The 19,442-nt window shown below is 34.7% G+C and overlaps 3 protein-coding genes across 3 annotated transcripts; 2 read left to right on the top strand and 1 right to left on the bottom strand.

Moving 5' to 3' along the window:
• Positions 1 to 1,583: 1,583 nt before the first annotated feature.
• On the top strand, positions 1,584 to 6,726 carry LOC105132724 (cytochrome P450 71A14-like). Its single transcript, XM_011036389.1, has 7 exons — positions 1,584 to 1,936; positions 2,318 to 2,517; positions 3,118 to 3,762; positions 4,143 to 4,290; positions 4,960 to 5,136; positions 5,643 to 5,803; positions 6,234 to 6,726. Exons 1-7 carry the CDS (start codon positions 1,702 to 1,704, stop codon positions 6,312 to 6,314), a joined length of 1,647 nt encoding a protein of 548 aa, XP_011034691.1. The 5' UTR covers positions 1,584 to 1,701; the 3' UTR covers positions 6,315 to 6,726.
• Positions 6,727 to 8,557: 1,831 nt separating this feature from the next.
• On the top strand, positions 8,558 to 10,618 carry LOC105132723 (cysteine proteinase inhibitor 12-like). Its single transcript, XM_011036388.1, has 4 exons — positions 8,558 to 8,732; positions 8,805 to 9,024; positions 9,574 to 9,719; positions 10,225 to 10,618. The coding sequence occupies exons 1-4, from the start codon at positions 8,631 to 8,633 to the stop codon at positions 10,357 to 10,359; spliced, it is 603 nt and encodes a 200-aa protein (XP_011034690.1). The 5' UTR covers positions 8,558 to 8,630; the 3' UTR covers positions 10,360 to 10,618.
• Positions 10,619 to 12,884: 2,266 nt separating this feature from the next.
• LOC105132722 (dr1-associated corepressor homolog) lies at positions 12,885 to 18,240 on the bottom strand. Its single transcript, XM_011036386.1, has 6 exons — positions 17,963 to 18,240; positions 15,892 to 15,964; positions 15,710 to 15,803; positions 14,295 to 14,414; positions 14,132 to 14,189; positions 12,885 to 13,811 (listed from the first exon to the last, which is right to left on the bottom strand). The coding sequence occupies exons 1-6, from the start codon at positions 17,993 to 17,995 to the stop codon at positions 13,260 to 13,262; spliced, it is 930 nt and encodes a 309-aa protein (XP_011034688.1). The 5' UTR covers positions 17,996 to 18,240; the 3' UTR covers positions 12,885 to 13,259.
• Between the last annotated feature and the right edge of the window lie 1,202 nt (positions 18,241 to 19,442).

The following is a 19,442-nucleotide window of genomic DNA, read 5'->3' as shown; positions in this document are numbered from 1 at the left end:
GGTGGTGGAAGGAGGAGAGACGGTAGGAGGAGGTGGGGGCATAGCTGTCATTTTGGAAAAAGAACGGCGCGATTCTTTGGAAAAACTCGAAACCCTAGAAACCGATACAGAAACGGAGAGAGAGTTACGGGTGCCTGCGTTGTTCTTGCCTTTTATGGTTTGCTGCTGGATTTTGGAGAGAGGATCCCAGGGAATTTGCTTGTTTTTGTGTTGTTGATTCAGATGTACGGATCTTTTCGGATTTAGTTTCGCGCCAAATTCTATTTTGTTTTTTTTTCTTTTTTAAAAAATTTACCCTACTTATTAATACCCGATGACAATGTAAATCCGATGGAGACTCGATCCGATTTCATACAAGTCAGGTACGCGGGTGGATGAAAGGTTCCTTTGGTCTACCATCGGACTTGATATCTTTACTATTTTTTAAATATAATTTGTAGTGTATATTTATTTTATTTTATAGCCAATTTTTTTATTTTTTTAATGTGTTATTAAAAACATCTATTGTTATACTTAACCTAGAAGTCCATGTCTACTATTTGCATGTCTAATTCGATACCAAATATTGAATTTAATTTGGTTCAGCATATTGATTTAACAAATTTATAAATAAAAATTTGAATGGAATTGAGTTTTATTTAAATTAATATTAATATTATCTTGATTAAATTTAAGTGATTTAAAGGATTGATTTGTAATCTAATTAATATTGAGAATCTCAATGAAATATACTAGAACTTAGTCGAATCAAGTATTCTCATTTGGTGATATAAAATTATTCTCATCCCATTTATAATAAAAATTAATTTAAATTATAAAATATCTCAAAAATTTTATAACCCAACGACATATTATCTGTTTTGATACATCATTTAATTTCTTAAAAATAAATAAATAAATATCTAATCACGTGGACTAAAAAAATAAGGAAAAAAGAATAGCCAATAGCACATATATATATAAATAGACATTTAATATTTAATCAATAGTTTTTAACATAGTTATGTTTTTACGGTATTTGTTCTGTGATGCATTTATTCATTTTCTTACCTTTTGCTGACATTCTAACCTTTGATTTCGACCATGGAGGCCAGGCAAAGGATTGTACTAAGCCAACGAAAAACAAAGGGGCAAACACATACGAGGTTTTTGACGATTTCTAAACCTAGTATTAACTTAAAGGGGATAATTCTATAAAAATACTATACTCTTAAATATTTAATTTTTACAAATATATTTTTATTATTAAATTATTAAATACAAAATAATTTTAATTTATTTAAAAAATTTTAATATAATTTATGATTTAATTTTACAAATTAAGTTAAGTTGTAAAGCCGAATCAATATAATATACCATAATCTTAATATTAAAAAAGAAAATGATTTATATATTTTTTTAAGTAAACCTACCGGTCATGTAGCTTAGCCAGAACATCAAGACAGGGACTCGCCCGCCATTGAACAGTTCCATCACAGCTAATAACATACACGTGTCCTTTATGTAACGGCTGACATAAAAAAAGAAAAACATAGAATCCCAAAAATAATGCAGACAGTGACGCCAAGAAAACAACAATAATTATAACTCGAAAGTAAAGCAGTCTGTCACTCCCAGAATCCATTAAAAAATAAAGAAAAGTCAAAGAATTTCTCTAATCTCGAGCGTTCTCTTTCTCTTTCTCTCTCTCTCGATGAGAAAATGAATTCTGTTTTGAACTCGGTTAATGATTTCATTTCCTCGAAATCGACCAAAGAGTATGCGAAGAAGGAACTCAATGCGATTCTATGGGTTGCGTTGATTACGATTACTGTTTTCTCGCTTGAAAAGGTTTTTAAGCTCTTTAGATTGTGGTCTAAAGCTAGTCAGATCCCCGGTCCGCCTTGCAACTCCTTTTTCGGACATGGGAACCTCGGTTCTCGCGAGAATTTCATCGGTGAGTGTGGTTTTTTGATTTCGGTGTTTTGGTTTCTGTTTGGTTTATGAGAAAATGAAGGAAAATCTTAATTTTGCTTATTTGTTTATGTGGGTTTAAATTTGAAGTTTAGTGAGTTGCTGGGTAATGGTGTTGACTGAAGTTTGATTTTGCCTTTTGGTTTCTGTCTGGTTGGTGAGGAAATGAAGGGAAGTTTGGGCTTTCTTTTAATTCGTGAGAGAACGAGTTAGCCATGTCTAGTTTATGTTCCCTTGTGCCTGCTATGAGTGAATTTGAGATTGATTTTTGCTTTTTTCGAAGCTATGGTAGCTTGCAATTCTTTGATTCAGTGATATAATTTGTTTAAAGAATGAATTTTTTTCTTATATTTTTGGCTGTTAGATCTTTTATCGTTGGCGCATGATAAATATGGATCAGTTTTCAAGTTGTGGCTGGGACCAACTCAGCTTTTGGTATCTATAAAAGATCCAACCCTAATCAAAGAGATGCTTTTAAAGGCTGAAGATAAATTGCCTTTCATTGGGAAGGCATTTCGTTTGGCCTTTGGACGATCAAGTCTCTTCTTCTGTTCGTATGACCAGGTATAAGTTTTTCTTTGCTGCTTGCCCTTGAGTTTAATTATGTTTCAGTATTGGCATAAGATTTGCAAGGTTACTGAACTTTGAAGAATGCATGCAAAGGCTGAGTTTTACTAGTGATTTCTCTTGCAATACAAAATGTTGATAGGCAACAACAAAAGAAACAAAAACTCAAATCTTGCAGGGAACAACTCATGTGTTGCTAGTGACTGCATTGTATGCAACACGATAAGGCATGCACTGTATAGTTCAGAAAATGACATGTTAAGAAACTGGTAGCTTTTGGAATTAGGGAAAGTGTGATGGGTCTTGTGGGGGCTTAGAGAGAATATGGATTAAAAAGTTGCAGTGAGGGGGCTCATGTTCACTTAGGAGAGGCAAGAGCCCCTAGGTTCTGTCTCTTTCATTCTGGTTGAAAAGAGCACAAAGAAAAGAGAAACAACTCAACATCTTTATTGTTAATCAAGATGGCCGTCAATGAATACTGGAAGATACTAATCATAGACTATTCTTTTCCTCTTTTTTTTTTAAAAAAAACTTTGTGACCAATTTACATATATTAGTTTCCAATAGCTCCCATGCACAACTTCTTTCCATCTGCAGGCACAAAAGAGAAGAGAATCACTGGCATTGGAATTGAATGGTAAAATGCTTGGAAGAGCAAATGTAATCCCTAAAAATGTTGTGGACTGTATCATGGAAAGAGTAGATGCTATTATGAGCAAAGGAAGTGTTGATTGTAAATCAGTTTCACAGCATATGGCTTTTACCATTTTGGGGACCACGCTTTTTGGGGATACATTCCTGGCTTGGTCCAAGGCAACTTTTTATGAAGAGCTTCTGATGATGATTGCTAAAGACGCTTCTTTTTGGGCTTCATATAGAGTTACGCCTTTCTGGAAACGAGGATTTTGGAGGTACCAGTCATTGTGCACAAAGTTGAAATGCTTAACTGTTGACATTGTTCAACAGTGTGGCAAAAATTATGGATTATTTTCCCATATGGATCAAAACTCTCACATTGGAATAGAAAAGGTTGGAATAAAGGCTGCATCTGGTGCGCCACCTTCTAATGGTGTTGAGATGCAAGATAAATTATTCTCACCAGAGCTTGATGGCCATCTTAATGAAAGAGAAGAACCATGTGGAAACATTATGGGCGTGATGCTTCATGGATGCATAGCCACAGCAAGTTTGATTGGTAGTATCCTGGAGAGGCTTGTTACAGATGTGGAGATACAGGATAAGGTATGGACCTTTTTTTATTAAGGTGGGCAAAGTAGACCCAATTACAGGGACTTTGATCTCTGCCTTTGGTCACTATTTTTTGAAGTCCTAGCCTTTTTTTTTTCTCGAATTGACTTTTTTCTCAAATTTCATGTAAGGCTAGGGGAACTCATCTGAATTAAATAGGATTTCTCATTACTGTTGGATGCTTTCTGCAGTGCACATGTGCTTGATTCCTGCATCCTGCACATCTTTGGTAGCACTGAATATAGGTTGATGGAAAATTGTTAAGCTTTCATAGTTTGACTGTTCCATCTTCTTCACCCCTAAAGGGTAGACTGTGATTCCCTTTGAGGTCTATACAACAATATACATGTAATTCAAATTTTGAAATTTTACAGATATACTCTGAGATAATAAAGGTAAAGCAGGGGTCTGTGAAAGAAGATCAAAATGTTGAGAAGATGCTTTTGTTATTGGCAACTATTTATGAATCAGCCCGTCTTCTGCCAGCAGGACCGTTGCTGCAGAGGTGCTCTTTGAAAGATGGTAAGAGATTGCCTTCTTGTTTGCCAGTGCAGGTTTTTGTTTTTTTTCTTAGATTTCTAGCTTGCTTGCAGTATCATGATGAGCTGCCTGTTTCAAACCTAATTGTTTAAGGCCTTTGCTTCGTCCTGCCTATACATTCCAACATCAACTAGGCAGGCTTTAACCCAAATGTTTTAAAGCAAGGGTGGTGGGTCCTTTACTCATTTTTATCTATATTCATGAATTCAGAAATTCATTTTTTAAGTTTTCTGCATAGGGTTTTGGGGGGAGCCTTTTTTGCTAAAAAATTACGTGAGCAAGTTATAGTAAGTCTATCTAAAGATTTTCATGCATTGACTGTAATTTGACACACCATTTATATCAGGCTAAGGATTAAAGGGAAAGTAAATAGTGGTTGTTGCTCTTATCACTCCACTTGCAATGTTATCAACACGACTTAATAATGTTTATTCTTTCATTGGAGATGATAGTGTTGTGGCTGAATTCAACCAATATTTGATTGATCTTGTATTGCTGTAGTTTCTTCTTAACCTATCTGTGTATGTAGAGCTTAATTTACCATACAGCAGTGATTTCTACTCCCTAGGCATTCTTCCCTATACTGGTTTTTGAAAGATTTTTGTCTTACATCGTTACTGATTCTCTCTCTTTCCTTCTTTTGACTGCAAGATTTGATTTTTAAAAGCGGTGTAGTCGTACCAGCTGGAGCAGTACTTGTTGTGCCTGCACAGCTGCTGCAGATGGATGATTCTAGTTGGGGCAGTGATGCTAGCAAATTTAATCCATATCGATTTTTGTCAAAAGCCAGAAAGGATTCTGATTTGGTGCAGGATACATCATTTACAGGTGTCACTTCTGTCTATTTCCAATTACATTTGCTCCCAATATAAAGGAGTTCCATATACCTCATTTCAAGTACTCCTGTAATATCTTTGATAATCAATGTTCATTGATTTCTGAAGTTTTTTTGTTAATTGTAGTTAACTAGTTATAGATGAGCCATGTGCCCGTAGGTGTATGGGTGAGATTAGGTGATTTACCTGCTCCTGTCTAGCTCACAGAAGAGACATGCTTGGATTAGAAAATTTACTGTAGCATCCTTCATATTTTGCCATCTAAACCTTTTTAACTGCTCATTAAATGTGAGACAACTGCACTTTGTAGAGCCATTCAGCTGTGACACTTGTAAGTAGAAAGTAATGGAGTAGAATGGCCCTCAGACTCTATTCTTTCACCTGGGTCAAGTATTGTTCAAGGCAGTATTTGCAAACATGGCATGGAATGTTGTTGTGTTTTAAATAACATCAGATATATTAAATATACCTTGGCACCAACTGTTCTATATGCTGCAGAAGAAGCTGTGGATCCAAGTCAGTGTTCATTCATTCTGAATGATCCAAATGATAATGCTGCTTTTCTTCCCTTTGGTTCTGGTATGCGGGCCTGTGTGGGTCAGAAATTTGCTATCCATGGAGTTGCCACTTTGTTTGCTTCATTGCTTCAACGTTATGAGGTTTGTGCTAAACTGCAATTATTCTTCAATTTCATAAAAGAAAAACTCTCCTTCACCCTTTTGTTGTCATCGATAGCACACTGTTTCAATTTGGTATACCAATATGTTAACCTTGGGTTACCATCTATTAGATACATAGATGATTAGGCCATCCAGTGGCACACCAGTAGTTCAGTTGACACCATAATCAAGGCTGTAGTAACTTGGTTCCCAAATGTTAAAGATTCTGTAGCAAGCAAAAAGTTGTGTAAAATCGTGCATTCGGTTTGTTTGACGAGTCTTTTTTAACCGAGTTCCCTAGATTTGAAATGTTATTTAGTTTGTAGACATATTTGATGGGAATAATAGTTTCTCTTGCTTTGATATTCTCATTGCTGTGCACATGATCTTTGATCTAAAATTCTTTTCTTATTTTGATACCAAATCACAGGTAAGGCTCAATCCTCAGTTGGCAAACAACCCTAAATCAACAACTGGACAACAGATAGTGTTCGTGAGAAGAAACAGCTGAAAGATGAAAAAATGTGGAGGTTATGTTGTGAATACTTGTCCTTGTTACAACTCCAATTGTTGTATTTCCCTTTTTTCGGTCATTAGCTACGAGGGGAGAGGATGTTACATGAGTCTGTTTTGTGGGCTCTTGTTTTTTCTTCGCCCTGTTTTAAATAGTTCAAGTGCTGTCAAAGCGGCATGCTATTTCTCCCATGTCTCTGAAGCACTCTGAGCCTATATTTGCTATGGAGCCATATGGTTTTCTTCCCCATTTGTTCTTCGTATTCTTCCCTCCGATTTTGAACGTTTGTTTTTTTACTCTCTCAAAAGTGGGAGTTTATGTTGTATCTTGAAGCTTACAAAATACTGTATAAGGCTTTTAGCATGTTGGTTGGTTGAATAAATGTTTTGCATGCTAATGGTTCAGTATTGCTCTGTCCTTCTTAAGGGTGGTATCGTTAAATATGTATTGCGGCATAAGATCTTCACAGCTCCTAACCTTCGTACAGAGGCAGTTGATGCCTCCAGAGGAGAGACCTTTTATTTTCTTAATTTCAGGTTGTAAGCAGATCTTGTCATCAGTTTTTTTTCTTTTTTTTACACTGCAGAGTTGAATGGGGACTCTCCACTGTATGGGGTTGTCTACAATTTTGACCATGGTTGCTAGATGGATCAACCCAATTACTATTACTAAAACAACTAAAAAAGAAAAAATATATAAATTAAATTGATGTTTTCGATAAAAAAAAAAACCTTGAAATTGACATTGCTTTTGTTTGCTGGGTTTGACAGGGTAATTTATAAGATAATCTGGACTTGATTATTTTGAATATGTTAATTTCCAGCGCAGTAACCCGGCTTAAGTTGCAATTTGACTTGTAATGGCTGTCGGGATTTGATAAATATGGTCTTGACAACCAACACTAAGAGAAATTGAAACAGCCCTTCAGATCCTTGAGAGCAGGGAATGAATGGCAACGCTGAAACTTCTCTCTTTGCTTCTTCCTTGAGAGTAGGGAAGACGAACATGGGCTTACGAGGATGTTACCAAACACACGTTAATTGCATATCCTTGGGTGCTAAGTAATTTATTTCCTTATTTTTTAAAATATTTTTTATTTAAAAATATATTAAAATAATACATATTTTATTACTAACATCAATATATCAAAACACTTAAAAATATAAAAAAAATCATTTAAAATAAAATAATACATTTCAAAAACACCATTTAACCATAAAAACAAACTCTTGAATCCCGCTCCCACCATGTGTGTCATCTATCATCGCTAAATTATTTCTATTCAAATTTCACCTAGTATATTCGCATTGTGGATGGAAAGTATTTTTAAATTAATATATTTTAATATTTTAATATTATTTTAATATGCTAATATTAAAAATTATTTTTTAAAAAAATAAAAAAAATTATTTTAATGTATTTTAAAATAAAAATACTTTAAAAAATAATTACTACCATAATTTTGAGATAATCTTGATGGTAAAAGTTATATATCTACTAAAGGATGATAATATTTGGTATTAAAATAATATTTTTATTAGTTTTAATAAAATTATTTTAAGTTGAATCAAAAAATTGACTCCATAAAATCTACCTGTTTTGATTGAATTTTTAATAATTTAATTAAATATAATGAAAATAATAAGATAAATAAAAAAATTAAAAATTAAAATATTATTTAAAAAAAATAATTGATTAACATTAGCATGATATTCAATAAATATTGATAAAATAACTCAATGATTTACTAGCATTCGTGTACCTTCCTAATTAAAAACTATAAATGCATCTTAAACTATTAAAGTTTTTAAAAAATAAACTATTAAATTAAAAAAAAAGATTGTTTATTGTAAATTTATTCATTATTTTTTATTAAAAAATTATTTATTATTATAATATCAGTTATTTTGTAAAATATTTTTTAAAAATTTTATTTTTAATATAAATAAGTAAAAAAAATTAAAAGAAAAAAATTAATTGTTTCTTAAAAAATTTCAAAGGCGTTTTTTCACAGCAAAAAGTGACTGCCTAGGTAATTAATGTACATACGGAGCATCATCCCTCTTTCTCCCTTTTGACTTTCTTTATTTGAAAAAATATCTAAATGGACCCCACTAGTCCCCTGCAAAGCTTAACTTACTCGCTACGCAGAAGATATATTCGAACGCCACGCATCCCTAGAGACCTGTAGATGACAACGTATCGACACGCGTCAAAATCTCCACCCTCTACCGCGTCCTTTCAAATCTATAAATACAAAGCCCGTTTACCGTCACAACAACAACCACCCCGTTTCATTTCTCCGACGACAAAATGGCCACCCTCGGCGGCATTCACGACTCCGAAGCCTCCCAAAATAGCGTCGAGATCGACAACCTCGCTCGCTTTGCTGTCGACGAACACAATAAGAAAGAGGCAAGTAAAGTGAACGTAATAGTAATATGATAATCTCGGATTTGAAATTAATGGATTTGATTTTAATTATAGAATGTGATATTGGAGTTTGCGAGGGTAGTGAAGGCGAAAGAGCAAGTGGTGGCAGGGACGATGCATCATCTTACAATTGAAGCGATTGAAGCGGGGAAGAAGAAGATTTATGAAGCTGAAGTCTGGGTTAAGCCATGGCTTAATTTTATGGAATTGAAGGAGTTTAAGCATGCTGGGGATGTTCCTGTGTTTACTTCTTCCTATCTTGGTATTAAGAGAGGTTGATTAATGATCACCATTTGGTTCAAGCTATTATGAATGTGACCAACTGTTTAAAAAGCTATGTTGTTTGCCGATTTTAATGAAGTTTATGTTGGATGCTTGGAGTTTGTGTTTGTCAAGGAAAGTTGCTTTTTTTCGTTTTCATCTAATTTGAGCATATTTTTAATGCATCATGATGTTTGCTTTTGAATTCACTGGAAGGATAGTAGAGTGAGTGCTCTGTGTTTCATTACTGGGCTTCATATGTAGAGTGATTGGTGCTTGTTACTTGTTGTTATAGGAATTTCGAAATCATGGATGAATGTGCGTGAAAATCTATTTGTTGTATGTAATTTGTGGAGTGTTATTTCCAGCGAGTGTTGCTGTGTTTATAGTATACGGACATGGCATGTTGTGAGGCAATTTCTTTTTAGAATTTAGGCAAATGGGTTTTCAATGTTTTACTAGTCATGTTTTTTCGATATTACATTGGATTGGAACACTAAGCTTTAGAGTTCTTCTGCATTTTGAGTGGTAGTATTGTGCTGATTATGGGATTTGTAAACAGATGGCCATGGTCCAGGATGGCAATCAGTGCCAGTGCATGATCCTTCAGTCCAAGATGCAGCAAATCATGCTCTGAAGTCCATCCAGCAGAGGTCCAACTCATTATTCCCTTATGAACTTCAAGAAGTCGTTGATGCAAATGCTGAGGTCAGTTCTTTTTGTTCCTTTATCAATTTTATTTTGCCTGTTGCTATCTGTTGGTTTGAACTGGGATATGGCTTTTCTAACTGTGGTATCTGTTCAATGCGGCCCATGCTTTCGTCTATATTTACATGTAGAAAGAGAGCCTTGATACATTTGCAGAATAACTTTATGACAATGAGAGATTGTACTTGATTCAATAACAACCTGTCAATCTCTGGCTAATATGGGCGGGGTTAGAATTGCTGTGTTGATCCTATTTATGTTTAATCTCGATTAAATGTGCCTGGTACACACAGCCATTAGTTTGTAGATCAGAGCATGATAGTAGTCTGGTGGTATTTCATTCCCTGCGTCCTTGGTAAATGATCTATCCACTTTTGTTTTCTTAAGAGCAGAGATACATAATAGAGCCATGGCCATGGGTTTTCCATCTCTCGAAGTATCATATTCAAACACAAACAAAGAGCATAAACATGAAATGATGAATATTATACCTGTCAATCAACAGGTAGAGGATGATTCTGCGAAATTTGATATGCTTCTCAAGGTGAAGAGAGGAAGCGCTGAAGAGAAGCTCAAGGTAGTGGTGCACAAGAACAGTGAGGGAAACTACCATCTCAATCGGATGGAGCCACATGTCTAACTCCATGGCTTGTTAAAATGGCAACAAACTAGGAATACCCGCAATGCAACTCTTGCTTCCTATGTTGCGAATGGCTGAATGCACTGAATGTTGATGCTAATATTATCTATTTAATGTGTTGTATATATGCATTGTACTTAAAAACTGTTCTTGACATGTAGACTTTACTTTCTCCATGTAATATCTATTTTACTTTCACTTCCCGATTTTGTCAGGAAGATATATAAACATGATGATCTAAGTTGTTTTTACCACTTTTAGAACATTATCTATCGGGTTGACTTAAGATCCAAACCGAACCAGGTTTCAACAAAAACACGGGGGAGAATTCACGTGGCATGATCTGGTGGTCAAAATTTTAGTTTGACTCGGGGCGATGACAGCACAAGAAAAACTTTGTTAAAATATGTTGATTTTTTGTAAAATAATATTATTTTTATAAAATAAAAAAAATAAATTGAGTCATTCTCCAGATAAAATTTTGTCTATTAAAGAACTAATTAATCTTGGATTAATTTGCTACTTTCGAGTTTGGGAATTTCTCTTAAAAAAATAAAAGATGAATTGTTGTTCCTTCCCCCCCGGCAATAAAGAAGGTTGATTTCTCCAATACAAACAATTAACTTGACTTAATTTTTTCTATTTTTTTTCATAAACCAAACAAATCTCAAGTAAAAAACTTTAATATTTTTTTTTAAATACAAATACTTTATATAAAATGCAGAATTTCTTATATGTTTATCAATTTCTCAATAAAATCTTTACCCACGGCCACATAAAGATAAAAAATAAAAAAACCTACGCTTTTTTCATTTATTTTCTTGATTTCTTTGTAATTTCCTTACATAGTCATGGTCCCTACAAATTTATTTTTTATTTCTGCATTTTATGTTATTTCTTTTATTTTATTATATTTTTATCATTTTTATTTATATTTTTATTTAACTCGATAAAACAAGGCCAATTTTAGATTCCAAAGTGGACATTTATTAATTTTTGAAATTAGACGCAATTAAATTTTTTAATATATAAACACTCAAAAAAAAAAAAAAAGGTTAATCAAGCAAGCAAAAGTACATGCGCGCATTAGAAGAACAGTGTACTGTACGTATACACTTTGCATGCATTACAATACATTTACGTATCAATTTAGCAACCACATTATTAATAATCAAGCAAGCAAGACTATATTTTTTTAGTTTTTTTAATCCAAAACAACTTGTTTTGGGATAAATTCAATTTGATTCACAGATCCATGGATTGACCATATATATAGCAACGCGAGCCTCGAGCTTCTTCTGATAGCTATGACTAGCACTAAGAGATTAATGGAGAACTACCTCCCCTAAGTCATGATAGTTTTGCATTCTTTTTACACAAAGCTAAAATTGGCTGCAAACCCAGTAAAAAACCTCCATCAATGGTTCATGGACAAAAGTTTCCTTTGAAAATAACAAAAAAATCAAGACATTACTAATATTTTTTTTAACAGTAAAAAACAAATTGTATTAATTGATCTGATTTCATCTGATCAAGTATATAAATAACTTGAAAAATAAGTAAAAACTTAGCTTCATGAAAGAAATTTTAAAAATAATTTCAAAAAATATATTAAAATGATAATGTGTTAAATCGTGGGTGACATTGAAATGATCGCAGCTAGCTCTATCAGAGAACAGGACCGCATTGTGGCTGGCTGATGACAAACGAAGACCTTCTCTGCGAAGTCAGGACAGGACCAAGGCCGACTGGCCAAGCTGAACTCGACCCAGTAGAGCAGGCTGCCATGCGTGAAGCAAGCCCACCAGCCAAGCCTGCACAGCACCTGGCTCTGCAAGCAGGACGGGTCCTAAATTGAGCGCCGGCGAGCCACACCCTCTAGTTCAGCCAATGTTCCATCACTTGAGGCATGGGCCTTGCATGGTCTTCGTTACCAAATGTGGAATTTGAAATATAAAGCAGTAAAGGAGTGGCGCGGTTATATCCGCTCGAATCTTGGCATGTTATCCATTTGAATTGGACAGCTTTCAACAGTTGGGTTGGAGCCTTTCACTAATAGAAAGATAGATCGAAGAAGATCCAATCTTTGCATTTATTACTATTTAATAACTAAGAAAATAAAAAAATAATTAAAAAAACAAAACCATAAAAAAACCAATTAAAATTAAAAAAAACCAACCACTCAGTTTGGTTTTATAAACTTAATACCAAAAAAACAAACTAAAACAAAAAAAAAACTAGAAAAAAACAAACTTAGTAGAAAAAACCAAATCAAAACTAAGCTAAAACCGAAACAAGCTAATGAAACTAGTTTGAATCAATTTTAATTTTAAAAATCAAACCAAAGCAAAACAAAAGCTGGTTTAAACTAATTTTAATTTGATTAATTTTTTTTTATAAAAATCAAACCAAACCAAAAATTATAAACCAAACCAAAAATTATCATCTAAGTGTGCAAATACAGCAAGGCAGTAAAGGGGCTGTTCGGTGTAACGTGAAAAGTATCAATCCAGCTACAGCTAGACTTTCTGATGGAATATGGCTGAACTAAAACAGAAAAGAGTCCACACACAGCATTCTCAAATGGCACCTTCTACTACGGTTATCCCATCCTTCCTGTATCAGATAGTTAAGTTACACAAACTAACAATCTCATATTTTCAGCAAATCTACTACTACTGGAAGTTGTTAGAGAATGGCATGACAGAAGATGCATAAAGATTCACACAGAAGAAAAGGAGAGGTTCAGAATCAGCGTTCCTATATGGAGAAAGGATGGAGCATTTTCCGTTCTCCACTTAGGGTTCTTACCCAGATGTTTCTTTCCTCTCCTTGTATCCATGCTCATTAATTGGATCCTGACCACCAATCTTTTCTAAGAGCCTCAGCTAATAGCATGATCATCCTTCTTCTTCATCATAATCTTCCTCCTCCTCATCTCTTGTGCTGAATTGTGCAAGCTGAAGAGGGTCAATAGCCATCTTGTCCATCTCAGAAAGTGACCAACCTGGATATTCTTCATGATTAGTTTCAGCAGCAGGCTCTGCTGATAAGCTAGGGGCTGCAGTGGTGGGGGCAGCTGCTGCTGCTGCTGTAGTGGTGGTGGCAGCTGCTGCTGCTGCAGTGGTGGTGGTGGCAGCTGCTGCTGCTGCAGCCTTTGCATCCTCACTATCATTAACCTCTGCATTAAGATCAAAGTTTCGTTCTGCTTGACTGGCAGCATCACTGGCTATGTTATTTTCCTTCACAGATTCCTTTGACTCTGAGCCATTGTCCATCACTACATCAGGATTCGAGTTATTTTTAACACTCAGCGAAACAGCGGTGGAGGATTCAGGTTCAAGGTCACGACTAGAAGTCTCTCTTTCTATATTTCGAGCACCTCGTCCACGACCCCTCCCCCGTCCTCGACCTCTCCCTCTGCCGCTGCTGCCAGCATGGCTCGTCTCATGCTGCAAGAACAAAGTAAAAAAAAATCTTTAAATCCCACTCCAATAAAGAACAAGATGTACCAAACTTAAACTGCTGAACATAACATCTTCCTATGTTTGTGGTGCCTTCTGGGGTGAAAAATAGCAGCCAGTGGAACTAATTGTGTGAATTCACTGCAAAACTCACTCTAAATGATTAAATTGGACTTGAACTATGATTGAGCATAATGTTGCCACCTTTGCAATTAACTTAGAAAGAACCATAAAAAAGCCAACAAACTGATGATTGAAAACAGAGCAGTAAAATGTTTATACAAGAAATATTTTAAGGGGTACCCTACCATCCTGCTTCTCTTCAGCTCCTCATCACTGTCATTGCATTCATCTACAGTGGGCTTTCTGGAAGAATTACATGCAAGTGAGCAAACCTAATTTGTCAATCCAAGATCCACATAAAAAAAAAAAAAAAGGAAATGAAAAAAAAATATGGATATCTATAACCACCTCTTTTGAAGAGGTCTATGATCTGCAGCAGCATCAGAGTGACCATGACTATAGTCAGGAACCTTGCTGACAATTTCTCTTAGAAAATCAAACACGTTATAGCTCTGTACACAGTGTTTTCTGCAGTTTAAACAAGCAATTCAATTATATCATATCTAAAATAAAAAGGTAAGATGGGGGTGGGGAAACATAAGAAGAAAAATAACAAACAAGAAAATTGACCGTGCAACAAAGAATGACACCCCAACCACCCAAAAAAAATAAAATGAAACACACACTCTAAACTAACAGGAAAGTTGCAGTTGAAATGTGAGGAGAAAAAAATGCAATCAGCTTCACATATGTTGCTCAACGAAGCATACATGGTTGATAAGAGCAAATTGAGGACTATTAAACTCAATCATAATTAGTCGCCACAATGAAGGTTGCAAAAGGAGTTTCTGGTGGTGGTAGCAACTCCTAACTACCAACACACATGCTTGCGAGCTCATGTATATGGTGGTGCTAAAGACTTGCTACAACCAAAGTACAGTAAATAAATCAAAGACAATCATTCTGATCAGAGCATTTTAGGAGGACAAACCATATAATCTACGCCTATTATAGATGGAAGTCGGATGATTTTATTTTCACTCAGAATTTCATGAAACTTCTGTTCAGATAATACAAACCCATAAGTGTTTTCAACAGGGTGGATTGTTTTCAGACTAAAAAAAATTGCGAAAATTCAATGCTGGGCCTAGAACACACACTGATCACCAAGCTACATGCACCATGAAAACTTATAAAAATAAAGTAAATCTGGAAGCAGGCATTTCATTTTATTTATCTCATACTGTTCCATTAGCTCATGCACATAATACTTTCCCAAAAGACAAAAACCATGCAGAATTCACTTGGTCTCATGAACAGACTCATCCATGCTGTAAGCTAAAATTTATGGTTTAAAAAGAGAATCAACAAGACAGTTGGCCAACCATTCTGGTTCAGCCCCAAAACCCTCCTTGGCCATAGATAATGGTGAAAACACCACACCCTGGTGAGTGAACTGTGAACTGATCAACCCAACATGGTTTCAAACAATTGGGTGGTTTATTCCTAGACTAAAAAATAGAGAAAATTCAATGGCGGGCCTGGAACACAGTCTCACCACCAAGCTAAGCCCCCTAAACCACCAGAAAAAAAAAAAAAAAAGGCTATCCCTTTGCTTTCTTCTCCTTCCCTTGGCATTAAAAAAACAAAATCATAGCTGAACTAAAATTTATCATTTAACTTAAACCCCAACAAAAATAGATGGATGGAGACTCCATGCTCATAATGAAAATCAACATGGTGAACATATCAGGTTGCATCAACTCATCCATTAGCTCATACAAGCACGACTCTTAAATGAATAAAAGCAATTTCAGACTTACAGATGCAGTGAATTCATAGTCTTTGCTCCTCGCTGAAGGGTGATCTCATATGTACGGTCACAAAGGTCTTGAAGAAACAACTCCAACGCTTTGGCTGCATTTATATCCAAGTAAAGCATAAGCAAGCAAACATTTTTTGAGAAAGATTTAAGGCTAAATCATAAATAGTCACAGCTACTTACAAACTAAAACAGGCACTGCCAGTGCTATCTTCCCAACATCCTCATCAGCTTGCATAATTTTTTTTATGCGAGCCTGCCACATAAAATTCGTCCATCATATAAAAACACTATTTGAAAAAATTTCAACAAAGCAATAACTTTAAATTCAAATAGAATTTTCTGTCAATTTTCCAATAATGGAAACATCAACAATAGCACACACAGTTTTAATGGGTTATATGACTCTCGAGTTGAAGAAGTAAAAAATAATCTAAGCAACTCTCATAAGGGAAAAAATTAATTTCTGCATGAGCTGCCAAGATTCCAGCATGACTTAAAAGCATCAACATCTCAAAGAAATAGGGTTTTTTTTTTTTTTTACTTTTCTGAATAGCTGCACTACACTTTCAAATTTCTTGAAACTATTTATTCTAATTGGAGTTGATGAATAGTAATTGGTGTGAAAAGTGAAACTGAGGTTTGATAACCTATATGCCATCTCAAGAGAAAACTAACATCACCAACTAAATGCTCCACAAAAAGGCAACTTTATCTATAAACACCTCAATATCACAAGGCCCATGTTCAAACTGCCATGCGGAGCCTGACAATCAATTGAAACCGGATCCAATAGACCTTCTTGATTTTGTGACAACATGTTATGCTTCTGATAAAATTTTGTGAAAGGGGGGAAATTAGAGCCACAAGTGAAAAGTTCTGACACATTCTAATTTGTTGGCCATGCCGCAATCTTTGATGGAAGTGACTAGAGCAGACTAACCTAGTGGGTCCACTGAAAAGCACAATTTATTAAAATATGCGTACATGATGATGCAGATATGTTTGGAATTGTCGAGAGAAAAGGGCAAATGATAACTGGGAATGAGAAAGGCTTAGAGATATGAACAGATTTTCCTTCATCAAATGCATGCAGGTGTTCGGTGTCTGTATTCGAGGTAAGTGCCGGCCACTATAGCAAGAGTTTGCAAGAGCAAGGCCAAAGAAGCACAAGCTACAATGGAACCCCATGCTAAAATAATACATTATAATTGATCTGTGCATGAAAACAGGAAACTCAAAACACACATTTAGACACAATCCAAAATCCCCATTTCCATATTAATATGAGAGGCACGCTAGCCATTTGCAGGCAAAAGAAGATGAAAATATAGAAATGGCCCTAATCACAGAAACAAAGATAATTCTAGACCAAGTCTAAATAAAATGTGGATCTTAAATCATCCTAAGGTCCAAAATACATATATTCTGAATGATTATTTTTAACAGTAACCAGCAACCACAACCAACAGCAAAATCTAGAAAACAAAATCCAAAACCCACGTCCCTTGCAATAACAAAATCCCAACCCACTAGTTTGGAACACAATCTCACAAGCCCACATGTCAGGTCTATGCCACAAATAAAAGAAAACATTGACCCCAACCAAAACCAAAGGAAGAACCTGCTCAACACTATCTACACCTAGCATTTACTAAGCCAGACACCTCATAACACCCCCAGAAAAACAAAAACCCATCAACTGATCACTCAATCATACAATCAGCTAAAACCATCAAGAAAACACATCCCACGCCATATATCAACATAATAGCTCCATAATCATTCTCATTAATCATAAAGAAAACTAATCCCTCAAGAAAACAAAGTATCCACCAGCCACCTTCACCTAAAATCATGACACTTTCAGTAAAACAATCCCAAATCAAGAACAAAACCAGACCCAGATCATGAATCCACAAATATTATCTGTCTTTAAGCTAATTCCAACTCTAAAACAAAACCAAACTGTTCAAAAACACATCTACCAAAAATCGAACCAATCAATCTATCATTCAAAAAGCTTCAAACTTTCCCTTCATTTTCCCAACTGCTAAACAAACAAAGCAAAACCCAGATCACAAAAACAGCAAAGAAGAGAAAAAGATAATACGTAATAGCCAATAGTCAAACCAGCATAAAAAAGAACATCCAATAAATCAATCTAAAAGTCTCAAACTTTCCTTTCGTTTGCTCAACTACTAAACAAAAAGGCAAAACCCAGATCACAAAAAGAGCAAAGTTAGGAACTTACAGCTGGAAAACGAGTATCAAGCTTCTTCCTCATAGCTTTGTCAGATTTGAAGCATTAAATAATAATAAAAACAGCCAAAAACACACACACACACACAGAGTGGAAATGATTTCTTTTCAATTCAAAGCAAAATCATTTCTCTCATGATTGAGCTGTCCATGATCTTACAAACAATAACTCCAAGGTTAAGCAGAATCGATCTCTGTTTAGATCCGAAACCTTATAAAAACAGCTGTCTTATTTCCATGGAATATCCGTCCGTGCGTGTTGAAAAAAAAAAGGCAAAATAATAAATTGGAGGATAAGGTAACGTGGTTGGTGTTTGTAGTGTACGACGGACAAACACAAAAACGCCACGTGTCTGAAATAACATTATTTATTTGACTTTCTATTGCTCCAAGCTGTTTCATCTTGACATGGCGAGATGTGATTGGGAGGGGAAAGTAAACAATTTTTTATTGTTTTTTGACCTTTTCTTTTGATTAATTTATTTTGCTAAAAGGAAAAGGAAAGGCATATCTGGTAGCGCAGAGGAGAGAGATGAGATTTAAACCCTTATATTTTTATATTTTGTAATACTTACTTAAGTCCTCCAACTGTTATTCACATCCTATATTGATCCAATTAGAGTCAAATAACAGAGAATTTTTACAAGAAGAAAGATAAATTCTGGTTTCAAGTTAAATTTACCATCCATGTTAAAATGAGAGTTAGGAGAGAAGAAGCACAATTTCTTCTAATACTTTTTTTTTAGGGTTTAAAGAAAATTTAATTCAAGTTGTTACATGAAAGTGATGGGATTAATGAAGTGTTTTCTAAAAAAACAAATGATGATACTCAATATTAACTATACAAATTATATTTAATTCATTATAACTATCATAATTATATAACAATAAATTAAACTATACAAAAAAATTTAAAAAAAATTATATCTCACTAAATAGGAATATGCAAGCAAAAAAAAAACCTACACGTTGTGGTTCTGTTATTAGTCGTGTATATGTATATATTAATTACATGAGTGATTGTTGTCTATATTTCAGATAACTGCAGAATTATAGGATTACAAGAATCCTTTTATTGCTGTGATCAATCATAGAAATTCTGTTTTCATATCTCTATTGTCAGCTGTGATTGATTGTTATCTTATCATCCCCCCTCAAGCTTAAGGCGATTAAGAACGATGAGGAGTTTGTCATGATTGGAAACAAACTTGTCCGAACAAAGTAGTTTAGTTAATATGTCTGCAAGTTGAGCAATGCTAGAATATGTTCAAGCAGAAGGGCACCACTAGCAACACATTCTCTAACGAAATGAACATTGATTTCAATATATTTTATGCGATGATGAAATACTAGATTCTTGGTCATAATAATAGCATTGATATTGTCATAGTGTAGCTTTAGAGATGGAAGACAATGGCCAATGGATTTTAATAGATTCATAAACCATATAAGTTCAGTTATGGTAGAAGCTA

The sequence above is a fragment of the Populus euphratica genome, unplaced genomic scaffold (assembly GCF_000495115.2).
Source record: "Populus euphratica unplaced genomic scaffold, PopEup_1.0 scaffold87.1, whole genome shotgun sequence".
Lineage (NCBI taxonomy): Eukaryota > Viridiplantae > Streptophyta > Magnoliopsida > Malpighiales > Salicaceae > Populus > Populus euphratica.
Note: the sequence above shows the minus strand (reverse complement) of the source record. Positions and strands in the feature narration are given on the sequence as shown.